Source organism: Sardina pilchardus, chromosome 8 (assembly GCF_963854185.1).
Source record: "Sardina pilchardus chromosome 8, fSarPil1.1, whole genome shotgun sequence".
NCBI lineage: Eukaryota > Metazoa > Chordata > Actinopteri > Clupeiformes > Clupeidae > Sardina > Sardina pilchardus.
The window spans coordinates 26092174-26114881 of record NC_085001.1 but is presented as its reverse complement, the minus strand read 5'-3'; the positions used below and the strand labels follow the sequence as shown (position 1 = coordinate 26114881).

Below are 22708 nucleotides of genomic sequence, written 5' to 3'. Positions count from 1 at the left end.
TCAGACACGTATGTACCATACTGTACATTATTCAGACACGTATGTACCATACTGTACATTATTCAGACACGTATGTACCATACTGTACATTATTCAGACACGTATGTACCATACTGTACATTATTCAGACACATATGTACCATACTGTACATTATTCAGTCACTTATGTACCATACTGTACATTATTCAGTCACGTATGTACCATACTGTACATTATTCAGACACATATGTACCATACTGTGCATTATTCAGTCACTTATGTACCATACTGTACATTATTCAGTCACAAAGACAATTGGTGTTCTTAAAGCTTGGACATTTCCTCATTTTTATACTCAAGGCATTAAGATCCATTTCCAGAAGATTTTATTTTATATTCCTCTTTTTAGTCAACGTTAGCATGGGTTCAAATACAAATTTGCAAACGAGCCTCACTGTGTGTATGCATAATAGCATATACATACGTACATACATGCATACAATAGCCCTTTCTAACTGTAACTGTTCTGATTGGTACAACAACACACACACACACACAAACACACACACACACACACATACGCATATCCTTCTTTTAAACTCTCTTCCTGTGTCTTCCTTAGGTCCCACTCCATTTCCCTACAACCCCCTCACCATGACGATGCGTTTGCCCATGGGCCCCGGCCCCGCCCCCTCCCCCACTCAGACCAATCAGAGCGGCCAAGGGTCCGGCCAAGGCCGTGCCTGGGAGGAGGAGCCCAAACCCCTGCTGTGCTCTCAGTACGAGACGCTGTCCGACAGCGAGTGAGGGACACACACACACTCATGCACACACACACACACACACACACGCCTCCATGGATGACGAGAACAATATTCTAGACTCTTGAGAAATTCATTGCATCTGTCCTCATTTTAGACACACACACACACACACACACACACACACACACACGTACGGACTCTGCTGCTCCCGCTGCCGCCGCTGCATTACTCTCACTGACCAAAACACTCAGATCAAGCTCAGACTCCTAACGCACAGGAAGAACCGGGCCCAAGATGGAACCACACACACTCACAGACAAACACACACACACACACACACACGGACACACACAGTTGGCCCACCCGACCCCTAATCTCCATTATATATACCTCACACTCCCTGCTATGGCCCCCACTTATGCAAAAGCAGTGAGTGGTTACGTGTGTGTACTTGTGTTTTATGTTTTTATTTTTATGTTCCACTGCTGCGTAGGTGTGAGTGTGTCTGTCTGTGTGGGTGTGTGTGCGTGCGCGCGTGTGTGAATATGTATAAAGATGTCTGTTTAGTGGACTTTTTTTTCCTTTTTCTGCACAACCACATTAACCGTGTGCATTCTACCCAGGACTAGTCTTTACAAGAATCACTTTTTCAGAATTCCTTTAGAAATGTTCGTGTCTCTTTCGTGTGTGTCTGGTTTCTTTCTCTGGCCTTATTAATGCAGACACTCAGAATCACACACACACACACACACACACACACACACACACACTCTCAGCGTCTCCTGGCATTACCATGCCCAGCACAGGGCTCTGTGCTCTCTTGGCTCTCCAAATCCAAAGCCAACAGCATACATGCATGCATACGTAGATACATACATACCAACATACATACAAACATATAGAGGCACCTTGTAACTCCTCACATACGACTGAAGGACTCAAGGCTCAGTATTGGAATCAAGAGACTCACTAACTAGCTTAACAGACTCAACCTCTCGCAAGTCGGTATGGCCCTCGTACAGTCTCCATGAAAGATGGCCGATAGGAACCCCCCATCCCCCTCCCTGATTTATTCACTCTCTAGATCCAAAATGGCCAAATGGACCCGCTCAGTTTCCAGAGCCAATAGCTCCCAGACGCATCCAGATTCCCCAGCTCCTCATACACTAGTGAACTGGAAACCGTGTGTGAGGCTCTGACAAGGTGAACTCCCTGGAGAGCTCTGCTGCCACCAGAATGCATCCAAAACCAGAGACTCATCTGAGCATTTTCACTCACTGTTTCTTTTTGTTCCTCTTCTTCTAATTCTTCTTCTTCTTTCCCCCCCTTTTTTTTGTGGACAGTCCTGTGTTAAGTGAGCTGCAGTTCATTTTCTTTTTTTGACGGTGATTTTTATTCTGTTATTACATTTCTGCTCATTTACTTTTTTGGGATTGTGTCAAATAATATATACTGTATGATGTCTGTTCATGCATTTTGTTTTTGCAATGATGTGTTCAAGTGGGAGGGTCATATCATTTTGGTTTACAGGGTACACATTATGTCCACGTCACATGTCCGTGTCACATGTTCACATGTTTTTTTTTTCTCCTGTCTTTCCATTGTCATTTTTTTTTCCTTCTGATTATTATTATTTTTTTTTTTTCGTCCCCATTGCAACATTGCAAGTGCACCTTGCCGACTCCAAACTTGGAATCCCTGTCCACACAAGGCGTGTTTGCCGTCACAATACCCGATTACGGACTGACTCGCTTTCACGGGGGCTGTATCTTGTTTTATGACTTTGTTGATTTTCTCTCTCTCTCTGTCTCTCTCATGCTTATTTTGATGACATTTATTGACTTATTTTTGTATTGTGTCTGCGTCGAGCACTTAGCGTCTGGCCTAGCTCTCTGGGCCCACTCAGTCCAGAGAGGGACCTCACACAGCAATGACACTTTACTGTGGAGGAAGAGCAAAAAACAGAGTTTCTGTTTGAGTACATCAAACCCCCCCCACCCCCAAACGCCACCCTGCCTGCTGATAGACCGACGTGGATACGTTGTTGTTGTTATTGTTGTTGTTGATGATGATGATGCCGTCGATTGTTTAGATGTTCCGTGGATAAACGACAATCACGGTGAGGAGAGAGGGATGAGGCGAGCAGAGCTGAAGCCCTCTCGCGAGTTCTCCCGGCCCTCACTCGGGGAGAGTATGCACGTCGGATGATGGATGTTCGAACGCGAGACCTCACAGACAGAAAAAAAAAAAAAGAAAACACGACAACAGAGGTGTGATGAGTGCTGCCTGAAGGCTTGAGCGACCTCTGAACTTTGACCTCCCCACCCGACCCCGTCCCAAACCCCACACTATGCCCTGTACAGCCCTACTCCTCCATGCCAAGTGACATCTCCGCTAGTTACACATACGCACGATTTAAGGTTTGAACTACGTGGAGACTATTTGTCATGTCCTTTGTGTTCAGTGTATGCCTACCCGTACCTTCAAGGTACCTTTCGTTTCTGGTTGTCCACTGCTCTGCGCTCAGTTTCCTTTCAGAGTTTAAGACGGCAAGGATCTTAGTTAAAGCCTTGCAGCGAAAACAATGGAAGGTGACAGAATACATAAAAGGTGCTGATCTCCCCTTTTTTTTAGCTGTTTATATCCTCCCTGTTGGCAGTGATTTTAGTACTTTAGGATCAACATGGCATGACATATTTTTTAAGATCAGCCATAGACACATTCACTAGCCTGTGTCTCATGATGGTGATTTAATCTCAGAGTTATTCTGAAAGTAGACTCATCGTATTTCCTTCAGCCTGAGTTTTCCACCATTGTCCTCTTGGGAGAACAAGACCTCAGGGAAGGTTCAACTTTGCGTACCCATTTTATAGTCCCTGAACAGAGGGACACGTTTTTAAACCATTTTCAAAAATGTTTTTGCACTCAGATTTTTCTATTCGTTCTGTCTGGTGGTAATAATCGATGGTTAATGAACATGATCAAAATGTACTTTTTGAGAAAACATTTAAAGTGCCGTAGCTCTTCGATTAAAATCAGAGTGCTTGGCCATTTCACCCTAAAATCAAAAGGAAGTGCTAGAGTGAGCTTGAGAGCACCTTTTATACACACACACAGACACACACACACACACACACACACATACACAGACAGTCCTACATACTGGCACAGTCACAGCTGCATCGTTCCCACACCTGTACAGGCCAGTGTATTCCCAAAAGGCTTTTTTACTTGCTCTCCGCTCTCCTGAAAAGTGTGTGCGGAGAGTGCAAAGCCACACTCGTAGTTCCACATATCGAGACGTTTTCCTCCTTCCTCCGGTAACCATGACTTATTTCATTGCTCTGGTCCAATATAGCCTGTGGGTTTTTGGATGATTAACAGATGCTAATCGCCACCAAGGACTGCTGATCCAGGTGAATGGCTAAGGCCTGCGCCTCGGGCTTCTGTCACACCAAGGGCAGGTTTGGGAGCGGGGAGGGGGGACACGAGTTGGCCACGGTTCAGAGCATCTATTTTCTACTACCACCTTTGCGCATGTGTGTTTCATTCATCCGTTTTGCATATTTTTGTTTGTTGCTTTATTGTTTTCATTTTTTTTTTTTTTTTAATGACAACCCAGTGTAAAATAGACAGGATTTGTACATAGACATTAAGAGATGTACATATTTATGTGGCTTGCTGCAAGGTTGGTATTCACAGACAAAAAAAAGAAAGAAAAAAAAAATACTGTTCTCACTGTTTTTTTTCCTCCAGTTTAAACATGGCCCACCAGCAAGCTTTTGTGGATAGCAGTGTAAAAAAACTCTTAAAACAAATTAAAAGTGAAAAAATAAATAAAACACTGCCTTAATGTTGAAATAAAAAGCTTATTGCCATTCACATGATCTTGGTCTGGATTTTTGTTATTGCTTTGGTCTATAAATATGACTTACTTGGGTAAATGTAACGAACGTAACGTAAATGAAACGAACATGTTATATGTAGCTTAAAGATATAAACAATGTGCTGAAAATTCCTGTTACCTTTCTTGCTGTTTACAATCAGGACCAGCGACTTCAAGTGAAGTGATATGTAATGCTTCATAAGAATTTACACCTTATGTAGGTACTGTACTGTAGGTGGAGTAGCTGTGCAAATACAAGGGTGCAACTCATAGATACACCACTAGAGGGTGCTCTATCCACAGTAATCACCGCTCTTGTGTCTTACAGTGTGACAATACCATGCCCAATACACTCTTTCTGAGGCAGTATATATCTGTCCTGAAGAGACATTTCTACTAAAGTGGCTTACTGAGAGACTAGCGCATTGTAGGTAAGTGGACATACAGTACCCTCCAGAATTATTGGCACCCTTGGTAAAAGTTGACTAAAAATAGGTATAAAAAATAATCTTTAGGTGATTTATTGTACTCCCACGATGAAAACAATGAGGAAAAATATACCCTGCAAGGTAAGAAAATTTATTCTTAGAAAAAGGAAAATCTCATAAAGAAATAAATATTTTTAACAAAAACAGCTTGCTCACAATTATTGGCACCCCTGAAACATATTATGTACAACATTTAACAGGAGCATTTTCCTATGTAAATGCAACGTTTTAAAGTAAATCAGAGTGTCTGTGAACTTTCAGAAGTAGTTCATGACGTTCTTGTTCACTATGGTATGAAAATGAAGTCACTCAGAGGCTAAATCCTCTTGTCATTTTTCAACATTGGAGAGACAAGAGAATATGCTAAATTGAAATAAAAAGAAATTCTGTTGACATTTGTAAGTAAGAGAATGTCTATGGAAACTAGGTATTTTGTTGAAAATGCCTATATTTCCAGTTGAAATGATGACTAAAAGGTTCTAATCATCTGGAAATGTGGCAAACATGCTTGGACAAAGACCCATGGCTATTTTGCTCCCACGCACAGTATGGAGGATGGTATGATAGGCAAAAAAATCCATAAGAACCACTGTTGAGAGTTACAGACAAAGCTATCATCTTGGGGTCACCAAGTCCCCCCCAAAAATCTTCAAAAGTGACCTCACTGCTAATGGATTATTTAGACAGCATGTCAGGTTAAAGCCAGTAGAGTCATTTAATGAACAATGTAAATGGCAGGAGTTACTGAATGGTACCATGACATGTCTGGGAGTGTGGTCTATTGCCAGATGAAAAGGAAATTGTGCTCTTTTGCTAAAAACACTTAAGGTGTCTTTGGCGTACATAGAAGAATGACTATACTAAAAAGAACCCCATGCCTAATCAGAATTATGGTGGAGGGGCTGTGCTATTGTGGGGCTGTTTTAATTCCCAAAGGCCTTGGGAACCTAATTAAGGTGCATGGTATCATGAACACCAAGAAAAACCTGAACATTTTCAAAGGAAATCAAACTATCTCTGCCAAGGCCCTAAAAGTTGGTCATGATTGGATCATTCATCAGGTCAATGAACCAAAACAAATGTACAGATCAAAACAAATATGGTTTACTGAACACAAAATCAAGCTTCAGACATTGCCATTGCAGTCCCCTGATCTAAACTCCATAGAAAAACAGTGGGATGAGTCAACGAGAAGAATGCACAAGTGTGGACCTAGCAATCTGGACGATCTGGGGAGGTTTTGTAAAGATGAATGGTCTTAAATCCCTTACTTTGTATTCTCAATCTTTATGGGGTGTCAGAGAAGAATATTACATGCTGTTTTATTGACAAAGGGAGGTTTAAGAAGGTATTACAAGTAGGGGTGCCAATAATTGTGAGTGACGTGTTTTCATTAAAAACATTTATTTCTTTATGAGATTTTTCTTTTTCTCAGAATAAATTTGCTTCCCTTGCAGGGTGTATTTTTCCTCATTGTTTTCATTGTGGGAGTACAATAAATCACCTAAAGATTATTTTTTAGACCTATTTTTAGTCAACTTTTACCAAGGGTGCCAATAATTCTGGAGGGTACTGTATATAAAATGGTTTGTGCAACTTCATACAGAGCCCCCAAAGTATCATGGGAGGAAATCATTTTTTAGACCCCTTGAGCGCTCTCTCGAAAGTTTTGCATTACGTTGCATGTTATTGCGGGGAAATGCAAAACTGTTTATATGGGACGGAAAAGTTATAGTGATGGAACACAAAATGGGCTTCTAAAAATAAATTCCCTGCTCTAAAAAGACAATTCCCACCATGGTCCTTTGGGGGCTCTGTAACTTCATAGCTAAGGATGTGTGTCTGAATTTACACAGACTCATAAAAATGTGCCTCCTGCATCCAGAATTCAGGCCCAAACCACATGTCTCTGGCCTCATCTACAGAGGACAGTGGCTTAGCTGAGAATCTTTCTAACCTGTTCTGTTCTTGTCATACTACCACTAATATATGGACTATGCCAAAGGCACTGGTTTCCTCACGCACTTATTCCCACAATTACGTTATGTTATGTATTGAACATTGCAGTGAGCACTGAAGGCAGTTCAGTGTGGAGAACTTGGTAAAGGTTCAAGTCCTCCTGTTTTACAGTACCATGCTGAGGTGGTGCTGATGGAGGTAAGGACCGCAGGCGTATGGCCCAGCCAACATGGCACCAGAGCTGTGATCTGCTACAGTAGGTCTGATTCTCCATGAATTCCCAAGTCTTGTAGTGTGTGTGTGTGTGTGTGTGTGTGTATGTATACATGTACAGTATGTATGTATCTATCTATTATATATACTGTATATGTTATAATATGTATATTATGTAATATATATATACTGTATATACACATACATACAGCTCTAGAAAAACTTAAGAGACCACTGCAAATTTGAAATGACCATAAACTCATTCGAATGTCACTCAGCAACCGTAGGATTGATTGACAGAAAAATGTGCAGTGGTCTCATATTTTCCAGAGCTGTACTGTATATACTGATTCATACTGCTTGTTATAAACGGAATTATTTAATTGATGATTAAAAGAACAGGCAAGTTTGGCAATGTTTGGGTTTGGGAATTTTTCAAATTTTTATTTTATTTAAGATATACATTTTCCTCTTTAAATTATTTACTCATCTTCTTTCCAAAACAAAAAGGAGACCACCGACATGGGAAATTATACAAAAATATAAAGAGAATTATGAAGTGCCGCATTTCCACATATACAACAACAAAAGTATTTTACATAAACAAACAAATCCTCAAAACATTAAGAGACAGGAACAGTAACTGTTGGAGAACTCTTTCATGAAATTCACTAAATTAAAATAATCTTTTTTTAAAACATCCACCACATCAACATGACAGACTTTGCACAGACCCTCATCACTTACCTAAAACCTTCACCACAATTTTCCATTATTTATCACACTAGTCTTGAACAAGCCCTTCACAGAATTCAGCTACTGGACTTGCGTCAATAAGTGAACCCTTGATTTGCCCTCATCTGCAAGACCACAATAGCCATATTTCTTTGTGGGCTTGTAGACACTTTGTTAATGATCAACTCTGCTTCCTGTTGCCACCAGACAGTGAGTTTATTCCACTCTACAAAATTCACACACTTCCAGGTTTTCATCTCGCACTTAGTTAGCAGTTAGTCGAGGCTGACAGATGGGTAAGACGGTTTTAACATCCCCCAAATGGAGCCCTCAGTGTGCCTGGCTCTTCTCAACATGCTTTTTCAACACAGCCTTAACACAAAACCTATGTGCATCTCTAGCGAGGGGTAATGAATTAAATCTGATGGATCAGACCCTTGATCAGGCTACCACACACACTCTTCTAACCCCTGAAATGGATCTAGCTGATCCATGCCAAAGTCAGGACCAAATCCTTTCCCGTCTCAGCTGCTGTCTGAATCCGAGTCTCAATAGCTTTTTTTTTTTCATCGGTATCATCTATCAGTCAATCTACAGCAACATCCCAACAATGCTGCAATGGAATGGAGTGCCTCCTTTAAATGCTTCCCCCAGATGGCCTTCTTTAGCCTGGCTATATCCAGAGATCCAATACGGCTAGCTCACAAGTGGCCTGGTAAAGCTAGCCGCCACAAGCTAACAACTCTTTCCACCTATCATATCCCATCTTATTACTTTCCTTTCAGACCTCTACTGTATGTCCAGTCTTTTCATTTTCCACTCGCTTCCCTTTTGTATTTCAGCTAAAACTTGCTCTGTATTTTCCTAAGCAAGAACTACTGCATTTTCACCGAGAACTGGTAACACAAACCTTTACACTTAGATAAGAAATATTTTCATAAATGAGGTAAGAAATCTGAATTGCATAGTTCAATATTTACCAAATTGAGCATTTAGCATTCAACAACATAAGACAAACAACAACAAATAAAAAGGAGCTAAAAGTTTTGAGGATCAGGTTCCCAACACAAATGTACAACAGCTACTCAATCCTCCATTAGAAAGGGGGGAAACTCATATGTAAATGAAAGGAAACTCTTATTTCAGGCATATTATGATACACTTTCTGTCTCAGGGGAAATAAAGGACTGACACATGAAGTGAAGAAACAGGAGGAGCTTCTGTAATGGTCATCATCACCCAGAAAATGAAAAACTACTAAATGAATAAATCCAAATGCAGGACTATATCACAACTCAGTCAAAAGGAACAAATTTAGAGGATACAGCATGTTCTCTATATACATCAAACTCTTCTTGTTTTTTACACATTCTTCCATTCCATGCTCATTTTAAAATGTCCAAGAAAACAAAATAGTTTGGGAAAGTCCAAAATGTTTCTGTCCAATTGGCTTTTTTTGTTTTTGTCTAACTGCATATTAAGGGCGTACTCACACTGGGCACGGTACAGTTGTACCGCCCCAGAGTATGGCTCTCTCCCGTTCTTGGTCCGCACTCACACAGCATACTATCAAATTGTACCCAGGCACGTTGAGTTGCTGTGCTCTAGAATCTTTGCATAGGTGCGATCACAAGCCCAACTGTACCGTGCCCAAGTCGACCTCGTAAAGAGGACATGGGCATGGATAAGCATACGGTGCCCGGGTATGGTACGGAGCGATCACACTGGTCAAACGAACCAGACTTTAGGGGGTTAAATCGGGTACGGTACAGATGGCACAGTGTGAGTACGCCCTAAGAGATATTACTATTCAAACGGGGATGCTATTGTTTTGAAATCTGACCCTGTCCTAATCGTATGTACAGTATCTTACTGATAAGATGTGTGAGTCGGAACTGGACCAAACACCTGCATTCCCCGCAGAAGACCAGAAGTAGCACCATGACAGAGCCACAAGGGCCTGTGGGCCTACATAAAATGTCTTGTTCTTGTGGATACCAAAACTTCCCAGAGCTTGACAGTCTGTCTTACTGTCAAATCTTTGGTCCAACCTTTCAAGTGCTCACGTGACAGGCCTGGCATCCTGCGTGGACACCAGCGAAGCCAGCAAGCAAAAGGGAACAAAACTGTACATATATACACCAATGAGTGCAATCAGGCTGTTAGACAGCTGTGGCTAACATAATTGGCTTTCCAAGAGAGTATTAAGTTATGGTAGTACGCAAAATAACGTAGGATGCATTTCAGAATGTACTATTCTTCTTATAACATCTGTCTGCAGGATTCCAGCCACAGCTATGTTGGCTGAGGATGTGTTTGACATGGTGCCCCAGGGAGTACTTCAGCACTGTGAGGGATTTTTTTTCTGAGGGAGAGCTTTAAGGCAGTTACATGTATATAAGACAAGTAAATATGCGGAAAAACCTACTGAAAAAAAAAAAAAAAACAGATTAGCAACACTGTAACCTCCGCTAATCTATGTGCTAGCAGACAGACACGACACCCGGGCAGACAAGTAAAGTGTTCTGTCTCAGACGTCTCCCTTAGGTGCCGGTCTGCCTGTCCCTCTTACGTCCCCCACCGCACACACACCCTTTCTCTACATGTCCATTTAGATCCCTTATCTTCACAAGAAGAGTTAAGTTCAGCGCCCCAGCACCCCCAACCCCAATCCTCTGGCCTCCCTTCACACGAGGCTCGTCCAGAGTTCATGAGGCGGGTGCGACTGCCACTGGTGATTCCTGCTATTGGCTTGGTGTTTTCATTGGTTCTGTTAGCCTCTCCTCCGCGTCGTTCCATCGCTCCTGCTGCGCCCGACTCGCTCTCCTCTCCGCTCCGCTCCGCGGTCTTCTCAGAGGTCCTCTGTGTAGATGATGCAGGGGCTGAGGTCCTCGCTGGACTCCAGGCGCACGGTGGAGGAGAACCAGCGGCGGCCGGCCCCCGAGCCCGAGGGCTGGTGGCTGAGCGTGGTGCGGTAGGTGCTGCGGGCGTGCTTGGGGTAGACGATGGCCGTGCTCTGGAAGCGCAGGGGCCGGTGGCGCGGCTGCAGGTAGACCTCGGCCTTGTAGTGGCGCCAGGTGCAGTTGGGCGACGCCACCACCACCGTCTCGCGGAAGTTGGTGGGCACGGGGACGGGCGCGCAGTAGAGTTGCTCGCGGTAGTGGCGGTCCGACGCGTACCTCACGGAAGAGTGGAACCTAAGAAGAACACAGGAATGAATGAGAGGGCAGCTGGAGATGACCAAAAGAAAAGTCAATAATTGTGATTGTAGTGAAGGGACAGAGCAGTGACCCTACCCAGTCTTGAACCCGGGTCTCCGGGGTACTTATCTTGCAGCTTGACCGTAACGCCAAAGAGCCAGGCCCCTTGGTATGGCAGTCATAGCGCATACCAGTACTCAACTGTAGTGACGGTACTCCGTCACAGTGATTATGTACTTTTAAGGTAGGACAATATTCCATGTCAAGCTGGAAGTACTAATATGTCCTGCCAGCCTGCCACATGACTGGTATGTTATACTTATCTCGTCCCTTTGAATGGTCACAGACAGTTGACCCAAAAAATTCTTTGAAACAACCCTGTTCTTTGAAAGTGCTCATCTGGGCAAGGCTTGACATTAAGGCAATGGGTGAAATCATCTGAACTGGTCAAAATATTACATTCTTACACAACCTGCAATGATGCACCTTTGTGTCTTCATACAGATTCTCCAATTATGCTTTACATAATTCAACTTTTTTTTTTTCAAATTCAAATCCTGTCCCAGTCATAAAATCAGGAGGTCAATCCTGTATGTCATGACAGAACCGCTGAGAGCTAAAAGGTCGACCAATGATGGCCAAGAGCTCTAGTGTGAGTCTGGGGCGTGGACAGACCACCAGACACGGGGCGAGAGATGAGAAGGTCAGAGGGGTCAGAGGGGTCAGAGTCAGACTCACTTCACTTCCTGCTCAGGTTTGGGGTTGACCTCGATGCTCTCTCCGTAGACCACGGGCTGCATGCGCGTCTTGAGCTCCGTGCCCTGCGAGTTCAGCAGCAGGTAGGGAAGCTATGGAGAGAGAGAGAGAGAGAGAGAGAGAGAGAGAGAGAGAGAGAGAGAGAGAGAGAGAGAGAGAGAGAGAGAGAGAGAGAGAGAGAGAGAGAGAGAGAGAGAGAGAGAGAGAGAGAGAGAGAGAGAGAGAGAGAGAGAGAGAGAGAGGATAGTGGTGAGAACACGCAAGGCAAGGCAAGGCAAGGACTGGACATTTGCCACCAGAGATGTTTGGAATAAGTTCTGGAGTATTTTATTTCATGTTACTTAACATCGTTGAAAGATATTCAACAAGTTAGAAAGTGTGTGTGGGGGTGTGGGTGTGTGTGTCTGTTTGTAAGTAGGTTTTCTGATAAATGCTGATTTGGAATTATAAAAGCATTGCTCCTGTGAAACAAGATAAAGGATTATAAGCATTCACTGCCACAAGATTACCTTATCAAGCATCCCTTTGATAAATATCAGTTTGACTCATATACTCTTTTCTTTCATTACATTATTGATATTGTAGCTTTACCCTTACAACTACATAAGTATTGAAATATTTTAGTTTTCATTTCTCTCTTTCATCATCAGTAATGATATCAACAACGAGCCTAAGAACTTCAAAAAGTCTCCGTGTTAGCCAAAGTCAACTTTGAAACAAAAAGAGAACCCTTTTAAGTGAGCCAGGCCAAATCGCTGAAATCTACCGTGAGAATGCAGCTATCCAAACAGTAAGCCTTTAAAGGGTACCGCTGAGAGATACGCAGACACAAATACCGATCTCTGGGAGATAACAGACAGCTCCTGAGTGAAGGCTGCCTATGGAGGAGGCCATAGTCTGGAAGGAAGTCATTCTTCTGTCCCACTCACAGCTACTTCCAATCTGGCTGGTGAAAGCACTTAGACCGTGTCTGTCTGTGTGGGTGTTGTGTATTTATCTATGTATGAGAAAGAGTGTAAGTGTGTGTGTGTGTGTGTGTGTGTGTGTATACACGTGTTTGTCTGCGTGTGGGCACTGCCTGTCTGACTTGACTGTGTGGATATCCACATGATATCCATCTGTTTTGTCTATCTGTCTGTCTGTCTGTAGGCTATGTGGGTTGTTCTATCTGTTTGGGTGTCTGTCTTTATGTCCGTCTGTGTGTGTGGGTGTCCACTTGTTTGTCTGCCTATTTCATAGAGCGAGTGTACGTGTGTATGTGTGAGTGTGTGTGTGTGTGTGTGTGTGTGTGTGTGTGTGTGTGGTAGGTCTGGGCATTTTCAAGACTCCACCTGGTTCAGCTATTAGTGCTCATACCAAAACCAGCCTCTGAGACCACGTGCAGGCTCACTGCTCCACTCCCCTGGTGCACACTAGCAACTTACACCATGTCCTAATGGCAGGCGATGCAAGCAAGAATTTGCGACAAAATCAGTTTAGTTTCAATTTCAAATGTCCTAACTGGATGGGACGTGACACAAGTTCTGTGCTGTGCTGTGCTGTGCTGTGCTGTGCTGTGCGATGCGGCAGGACATTTTTGAGCAGAACTTTTAGTTGGACGCCATTTCTATTTTCCTTCTGTCGCTCACACTGTTCTGCTATTCTGACGGAGAAATATGATGCTAAAGAATTCCATATCTATCAGATTCTCAGTGCGGACAGAGAGCAGTCAAGGCCACGCAACAGCCACAGTCTCCTGCATGGAGTTGGGACATTCTGTCAGACAGTATTCAGCGCAGGCCTACAAAACTTTCCCAACGACACACTACCTCACTGGATAGCACACAAAAGCACTACAGTTCCCTATGCAATTATTTATCCCAGTGACACACTGCTCCTATTACAAGTGTGTTGACAGCCATATTGAGCTGGAAAAAAGTCTGCGTACATCTCTGCTTCCCCATCTTTGACCCCTCGTGCCGTCTCGCTCGCTTTTTCGCTGAGCTGATCCAGGATCGGCAGACACACACACACACGAGGACACCTGGTTCTTGCATCCAAGCCCTGTGTGTGTGTGTTTATTTATTGTGCCTGTCCTCTGGAAAGCCAGAGTAGCAGCTTTGGCGGGAGCCCGTTGATGCTCAGTCATAATTCTATTTAATGGTGACGTGCACGAAGAACAGAGGAAGAGAAGGAGGGAGAGAGAGAGAGAGGGAGAGAGATAGGGAAAGAGAGAGAGCCCTGCTACCAGACCAGAACATCTACTGGAACAGGAGAAGTTCCCATCCATCTGAGTCTCTTCCCTCTCTCGCCACAGGGGTCGGGCTCAGTTCACCTCAGGATTTGGACGCGTGTGATGAAGTGGAATGAGGAGTGTGGGAGGAAGAAGTGAAAGGAAGGGAGGGAGGGGGATGGATATTCTTAGAATTCTGCTGTTTCACCTGGAGCCCCGAGCATGGTCCTGATTACAGTGCTGTTACGGTCCTCACAACGTTCTGGTCCTCACAACGTGCTGGTCCTCACAAAGCTCAAGGTCCCGTTATAGACTCCACCTAGTGTCATGGAGTTCACTGCCTCTGCCTCGCCCATTAATTTCATAAATCGGGACACCTCAGCGGCCGTTATCCCTGACATAACAACCATCATCTGGTGGCTGTGCTGGTATGTATTTATTCATATACATTGTGTCACCACGGTAGTAAATGGAGTGCCCTGTTAGGCACATAAAAAAAAAAAAACGTAATATACATTTTCTATAAAGTTTTATCTTTTTAATATTCTTACCCGCGCATTGGGCTTTGCATCGTTTTAATTTTTTTTTTTTTTTGTGCTGCAGCTTTCCCTTGCTTTGGAAGTGTTTGGGTGGAGGGGGATGCGACAGAGGCAGCTGGCGTGAGTGTGAGAGTGTGTGTGAGGAACCCTAGTGTGTGTGGCAAGGGCCTGACACAGTAGACATGGCCCAAAGCTCTGTGGCGTTCCACTGGGCAAGAGATGGTTACATATTCCAGCATGTGGAAGCACTTAAGGAATGCCAGTAATTCAGTGACTCGGCTTTGTTGGATACAGCTGTTCCAGGCCCACGGGCGAAAAATACCAGCCTGTCCGACCCATCTGCGAATCAGTGGGGGGAGACAGTGGGATTCCGCCGGAGACGGTCCAATCGAGACGATCGAGAGTCAGTCGGGGAGGAGAAGTAGCCAAAAATATTCTCTTTCATTTCGTCTTCCTGTGAGTGTGTGTGTGTGTGTATGTGTGTGTGTGTGTGCCTGCGTGCGTGTGCACGTGTGTGTGTGTGTGTGTGTGTGTGTGTGTGTGTGTGCCTGCGTGCGTGTGCACGTGTGTGTGTGTGTGTGTGTGTGTCCATATGTGTGACAAGTCAGAGTTTGAGGACATGCTTGTGTGCCACTGCAGGCCAAGGGCATGGCCAACTGTGTGGATTGCAGCAGACATATGCAACCACAGTGTAATGGCAAACTCACACACACATACACACTGTTCTAGTTCCTACCACATAAGAGTATAGGCACCCGTGTTTATTCCATTCAGAAGTCAAATCGCTCTCTCCACTATCAAAGGAAGTGAGTATGACCACATGGAAACAGGAGTCACGTGAGTTCCATTTTCACATGAAAGTTTATATCTCTGGTATGTGCCTTGTATCAGTTCATTCAATCAACAGGTCCTGTTTGATGAGGCTGGACCAACAGGCCAGGAGTGAGAAGGAAGGACAGAACACAGCTGTCACTTTGTGGGTAGGTTTTCTCGTTCTTTCTCTCTCTCTCTCTCTCTCTCTCTCTCTCTCTCTCGTGCTCTCGCTCGCTCTCTCTCTCCCTGTGAGTGTGCGTGTATCTGCTGTGGGTAGCTGTGTTTGACCAGCTGCACTACAATAATGGGAGTGTGCGTTAAAAGTACAGCTGCAAATATGAGTCTGTGTGAGTGTGTGTACGCACGTGTGTGCGTGTGTGCACGCGCGTGTGTGCGTGTGTACGTGTGTACGTGTGTACGTGTGGTGTGTGTGTGTGTTGTGTACGTGCATGCATTTGTGCATGTGTGTGTCTGGGTGCATGTGTCTGTATGTGTGTGTGCGTATGTGTGTGTGTGTGTGTGTGGGTGCATGTGTGTGTGCAGTACAGCTGCTTTGCCATGGGAGTCTCCTTTATAGCCCCTGTAATAATCTAGCCAGACAGAGCACTACTGGCACAAAACGCGACTCGGTTTATAACAGGCCCACAGACGCACACTCATAACAGAGCCCGTTCCTGTTCCATTTCGAGGGTTAGCCGTCCTCGTGGTGCAACGCCAAAGATGTGGGCGTGTGTATCCGTGGCATCTGACCTCACCGTGGTGCGTTTGAGCTGTTTGTGAGTCCTCTGCTGTGTGCCCCTGTGACTTTAACAGATATTCAGCGCCAGTGCCTGCAGCAGCCTAATAAATCATCTTAACCAGAGAAGCATGCCACCGTTTGTTGGAGTGGGTGTGTGTGTGTGTGTGTTTGTGCAAGTGTGCGAGCCTCAGGTGGACAAGTGACCAGAGCAGTTCCTCTCTCTCTCTCTCTTTCTTTCTCTTGCAGCCTCTTTCTTCAGTGACCACTCCTGTGTTTACCGAGACCCTTCTGTAATGCCAGCCTTAAGCCCCGGTGTGGGAACGACACGTGCTTTCAGTCGCACGCCGCGAAAAGGGCACCGCGTACCCAAGAGCTCCGAGTCCTCAGAGCCCACCCACCCACCCACCCACCCACCGCACGGCCTCTCCCACAGTCTCCCCAGTCTGTCTACCTGAGCCCTCCATGCTCGAGCGCACTCTGCGTGTGCCACGGCTCGATCTCACCCCGCTAGGTTAAATTAGCCAGCAGAGGTCACGGCTCTCTTATGCAACCATATTGCAATGGCCAGTGAGTCCTGGTGGCCTCCCCAGAATAGAGTGTGGAGATTGTTCTTAGATGGCGTACGAAAACAACACAAAAATAGCCCCCCAGAGTGCAAAGGGAGGGCTTTGTGCAAGCTCACGCACGTCTGACTGCCAACCAACCCTCGCACACAGACACAAACGCACACGCGCGCACACACACACACACACATGCACAAACACGAACATAATAGTAGCTGGACTCCTGTATGCAAAGTGCACGAGGCTCCGTTAACCTGTTATTTTGGATGTCCATATTTCCCGTAAGAGATATGAAAACAGACCATTTCGCGCCAGCTGGAGGCTAAACCGAAACGTTGGGCTGTGACCACCATCAAACGGCGGTGCAGTGTCTGTGATTGTTTTAAAGTACAGGGTGTGTTAGCAATAAAAATGCGCTCTCAGGCACATCCATGGTATTCTTTTCCCAGTCAGCGACGGCTTTGGGGTGTCTATTATCAGTCTTTTGAAGGCAAAGGCCCTCCGCTGATAATGAATGCAGTCTAAAGTGCTCGGGTGATGAAAGTGGAGGGGACCCACCCAAGTCATCTTTCTCCTGCAGGCTGGACTGCATTGTGCAGCCAATCATCCTGTCAGTCACGGCCAGTCAGTGATGGGGGTTACCACCATGTCTGACTTTGCCCATGACAGAAAGGAAAAAAAAATGCTTTCCTTCTTACAAACTGTTACGATTTGTCAGAATTGTGTTTTTTTTGTTGTTGTTGTTGTTGTTGTTGTTGTTGTTTTTGGATTCATAGTTTGAGCGTGATAAGCAAGACTCAAAGGGTTGTGCCAAGGAGTGAGTCCAACACAACCTGAGTCAGAGTCAGAGACGACCTGAGTCAAGCATTATTTCTCCAGCCGGTGCAGCAAATCCATACAGGTTAGCCCACTTGTGTGCCACTACCTGGCTGTGTGGAGGTGTGTGTAGGCAGTCATCCATGAACAAGTAAGAGCTTGTTTGTCAGTGTCTGTCTCGGCTGGCCGTGTCAGGGCTAATCATTTCAAACCGGAGTGCAAACCCCTCTGGTTTACTTTTTCAACAAGCTCAGTGTCACTCTGTTGGATCTATGTTTGGCACTGGTGTAGGAGGAAAGTACAAAACACACACAAACACACAGACAAACAAACAAACACACACACACACACGCACACACACACCGAGCTGGGTCATAACTTGAACGGATGAAAAATCCTCTTGTATACATGAGCAATGACTCATTTACAATTGAGACACGCAGTTAGGTAGTGTCCTCATGAACAGTGCAAATGTATTTTGGTTTAATATCAGCAGATTCAGCTTCTCGTGCTGGGAAGTGAAGTTCTCTGGGTTTCATATCAGCAGATTCAGCTTCTCGTGCTGGGAAGTGAAGTTCTCTGGGTTTCATATCAGCAGATTCAGCTTCTCGTGCTGGGAAGTGAAGTTCTCTGGGTTTCATATCAGCAGATTCAGCTTCTCGTGCTGGGAAGTGAAGTTCTCTGGGTTTCATGGGCTGTGCCCTGAAACTCTTTGCACAACCGAGTGTGTCAGTAACTAGCAGGTGTGGTGCAGTTAGCTTAATGTGATATGTAACCTTTAGAGGGAGAAATCAGAGCTTGGCTGTGTATCTCGGGCATGTCCTACTGTATTATAAAGCGCTGAGAGTCAGTGAGTGAGTGAGTGCGTGTGTGTGTGTGTGCGTGCGTGTGTGTGCGTGTGTGGAGTCTCTGTGTCTCCCTGACAGACACACGCGCGCACACAGAGCAGGACAGGAAGAAAGACTGTGGCTCAGGTGACTACAGAGATTGAGGCACACAGAGAGATTGCTCGCCAAACACCCAAACTCGCAAATCAGAAGGTCAAACTGTTTGCGCCACTCATTGCAACTCCCAAGGGTATCTGTTCTTTGCCACTAGCATGCTGCTATCGCTACATCCAGACTGCAGGCTAGACACATGGGACAAAGCTTCTTGGAGAAGTCTGCTTTGATACTCCCATACTTCTGGAGTAGTTTATTGCGATAGCAGTAATGCCTCCACTCTGATCAAAGCAAATCCTACTCTGAAACCATTATTGCATTAGTAGCGCGTTATGACAAATCCTCACACAAAATAAGCAGATTATAGTATAATTGTGTACTTGTAAAGTTGAAACTTCAAACATTTAAACTGGAAGTGCTCACTGCTAATATGGCAAGCTACAACTTTTTATCGAAACTTTTATCCATTTCTTGAAAGAATAAATTACATGTTTGCCGAGACTGGATTTCCATACAAGAAGACTAAACTGTGATTTAGATCTTTATATGTCTTTTTACCATGGAAAAGGAAGCACTATTTTGGGTTCAGTCAGAAATGGTCTACCCTGGTCTTTCGGGGGTCTTTCATGGGGCCTAGCTGTCAGCAAATATTATGTTTACACACTTCACAATAGCAAGCACAGCAGTGGTAGAAAGGATCGGGTAGTTTTCAGTAGAAATCAGTCATCTTAATATCAGTTAGGGCTCAAACGTTAAGCTGAGAATGTGTGGCACTGTGTCCTTTGACTCCTTTCAGTTATGAGTGAAAGCATAAGGAACAATAGATCAGATATTTGCTCACCTCATGAAGGTGACAATGTTGTGTACGCTGACAACAGCACCAGAAACGTAATCCTAAAAACACCTGCATTCCCCATAGCTAGTTTGTGCCCCGAAATATTTTTCCCACCTGAAGGTGTGCATATAGATGTTTAGCAAAAGCCTCTGAATTCTTCCCAGCATTTTCGACCCTCAATGTTGTCCCCTACCCTATCCTTCCTGCTATTAAAGAAAGAAAAAAAAACAACTCTAGGGCTGCCCAATATAGAAAGCATTTCATCCTAAATGACTGAACCCATGGCAAAATATGGAGACAGTGAGCTTCTTTGAAGGATATGGCAAACTGTTTGCCAATGCAATTCTTTTCTTCAGCACTCACTGAGGGGGACTACAACAACTGGGAATGGTTGGGGATATGCATGTCAAAGTACCAATTTGTGTTGGTTTACTCATATGTTAATCATTACTGAGACTGTTAATACGCGCACTCGTGATTCTGTGTGCTTTTTTTTTTGACACCGCATGAACTTTCTAGCAAAGAGTTGTGGACTCAATGTGCTGTAGTAGTGCAAATGCACATAGAGCTCTAATGCTACAACTGTTTGTATGTGTTCTGTCGAACCCACGGATCTGATTGTTAATGGAGAATGTTTGGACCTGTGTTGGCCATGGGCATGTTATGGATATGCTCTATGTGAATATAGGGCAGCTGTGCTTGTCTCCAGATACTACCTTGACAATGTCCATCCAAAATGAATGAAAGTATGTCATATTACCCAGTCATTAGAACGCAAGAACCTTTTATGTCCCAAATCCACACAACTGAGCAACTATTATTCACACACAGACAAAAATTGAACTGATTGATCGATACTTCGTGGAGATTTTGTCAAGTAGGCCAACACTTAGGGGTCAGAACAGAATTCCCAAGATTGTGTCCAGATGTGTAGCATTGCTTTACAAGACTATCTTGCCTATTCAGCATTGCAGAGGTGGTAGCCTACGGGGCTTTTAAAATTAACCAGTTGATGGTGATCAGTACTTGAAGTAGGGTAGTCGGAAACATGACTAACCATCTTTCAGCCAGTAAGTCATTACCATTATCCATTATAGGCCTGCGTGGTATCGTCTACGACATAACGCTTCTGATTAGGCTACATTTGAAGGTTAATTGCCGACATGTACAGTAATTGCTTTACGCAAAGCGCATTTGTGTTGTTCGCTCGGCCTATTGATTATGAGTGTGTAGGCTACATCTGCAAAACTGAAGGATATTCCACTCACCAACTTCCCCTCTCGGCTCTCTTTTCTATAGAACCCATGGTGTTGCTCCACAGGCGTCGTACAGCTCCCCGACCGTGACTCGAGAAGCCCGGGGGAAAGCGAGTAGAAGGGCGGGCTCGGGCTTGGGGGTAGTCCTGAATCCGGACTGTCGAGCAGCCCTTCTCGATTCTTGCCTTTTAGACTATCATCCATAGCTTGTAAATGTAAGTGCCCCACCATTTCTGGAAGAGCTGACAGCAAAAAAAGCAAAGCGAATTCACTCCCAACCAAGCGCGTGAGAAAGTCTGAATATAGACAAAAGGAACGTTTCCAAGTTTTTTGACAGATGTTGTCAGAAAATGCCTCAATATCCCATTTCACGCCAGAGATGACTCCGCATGTAAGGCCAACCTGTAGAAGAGAGACAAGTTAGTAAATGTCTTATTTGGCACCATTCTGCACCCATTCAGTAGGCTATACATTTCTTCATGACTACGTTGTATTCCATAGGTTTGGCTACTTCTCCCAATAGGCTAAATTAAAAGCCGTTTTTTTTGTGTACAACACCAAGACGTGCGACGAATAAAGTCACGATATAAGTAAACGGTAATTACCTTTGAGTGGTGAAGTTCACGTCGATTCAAATGTTGAAATAGATATAACGTTCTCCTGGATGGTGATATTTTCAGATCATATTGAATGAAGCCTCACAGCAAAAGTTTGCCAGTAAAACAACTAAAAGCACACGCACAAAAAACCCAAATAGTTCACTTAAGGAAAATGTCCCGCAACAGTCCACAATAACACCTCGACAGAAAATAAGCTGTGGAAATGATTTTGGCTATCAGTGCAAACTCTGCTGTCGCTTTCAGTCTCACTCGCTCTTTTTCTTCTCCTCACTCGTTCTCTGTGTGGTGTGTCTGCCTGGCACTGTGCTTCCTGCGATATAAACGGAGTCTGCCTTCGCTGAAATGACCAGAGAGTGCGCTTTGGGGCCCCTCTTAACGGGTCTGCCTGCTTTTTTGGAGCTGGAGCCAATCCAGTCCCGTTGATGGACCTGGAACACTTCCAGCCTTAGCCGGTAGGGCGAGCACTTCCGCTCTTGCTCTCTTCTAAGGGAATATATTTCATGAAAAACTTACACGATGATTGCAGTTTGACTATCTCGCTAAATCTGTCCGAGTTTAAACTTTAAGTAATAGAACTCACGTCTACAATAATTGCCAAACTGGCATTTGAAAAACGTATGGCCAGTGACTTTAAACCTTAGGAAATGCCAACATCTGTTATTTGCTACCAGCGCATGATGTTAATAGTTGAAGTCTCTCAAAACTCAAATTTACTTTAGAAAGACAATTTCGATGTCATGTTAAATGGGCTTCCTAGGTTAATTATAAAAAGCAAGGATGACCCCTGTCTTTGTGATTTCTTGAATATAGCTTAATCTCTCTCTGTTCCTCTGTGTGTGTATGTTTGTGTGAGTCTGAGTGTATGTGTGTGTATGTGTATGTGTGTGTGTGTGTGTGTGTGTGTTGGTGAGAGAGAGAGTGAGTGAGTGAGAGAGAGAGAACGAGAGACGAGGAGAGACGGATAAGTGTTGCTGACTTAACAAGGCTGCTTGGTTTTGACATGTGTGGAGATTGTCTGTCTGTTTCCTGGCATGTATCTGTTCTGCATTATATCTAAAAAAGAACTGCTTTGCCTCTTTTAGAGGGCCCTGATTTTTATAGATGACCCTAGCAACAGGCCATTGCAAAATATTCCCTAACTTTTCTTTTCTGCTGTACAACATTTATTGAAGGTAGGCTAGCAAGAATCATACTATGTACTTATAGCTCCGTTTCAACTCTCTCTGGGAAAATTTCACCAGCTTAAGATTCTGGCAACATTCTGGACACTGTCACGCATCACATTTTAGGTCACTTTTAGACGTTTTATATGCATACAGCAGCTTGCAGATGCTATAGGAAGTAAGGTCAGATCTGCCTAGACTGGTGGTGCCATTTTTGTGGATGTTTGGTG

At 44.3% G+C, this 22708-nt stretch overlaps 2 protein-coding genes across 8 annotated transcripts in view; one reads left to right on the top strand and one right to left on the bottom strand.

The window, feature by feature from the left end:
• ncor2 (nuclear receptor corepressor 2) overlaps nt 1-4631 on the top strand; it is a 109852-nt gene extending 105221 nt beyond the window's left edge. For all 7 annotated transcript variants that reach the window (XM_062543415.1, XM_062543414.1, XM_062543417.1 and 4 more), the window contains one exon: nt 603-4631. In XM_062543415.1, coding sequence (XP_062399399.1) covers nt 603-787 — 185 coding nt within the window. In that variant the 3' untranslated portion in view covers nt 788-4631. The remainder of the gene's footprint in view (nt 1-602) is intronic.
• Nucleotides 4632-7707: 3076 nt separating this feature from the next.
• Nucleotides 7708-21642, bottom strand: rflna (refilin A). The gene is made up of 4 exons (XM_062543410.1): nt 21301-21642; nt 20708-21097; nt 11964-12073; nt 7708-11222 (listed from the first exon to the last, which is right to left on the bottom strand). The coding sequence occupies exons 2-4, from the start codon at nt 20924-20926 to the stop codon at nt 10877-10879; spliced, it is 675 nt and encodes a 224-aa protein (XP_062399394.1). The 5' UTR covers nt 20927-21097; nt 21301-21642; the 3' UTR covers nt 7708-10876.
• Nucleotides 21643-22708: the final 1066 nt, after the last annotated feature.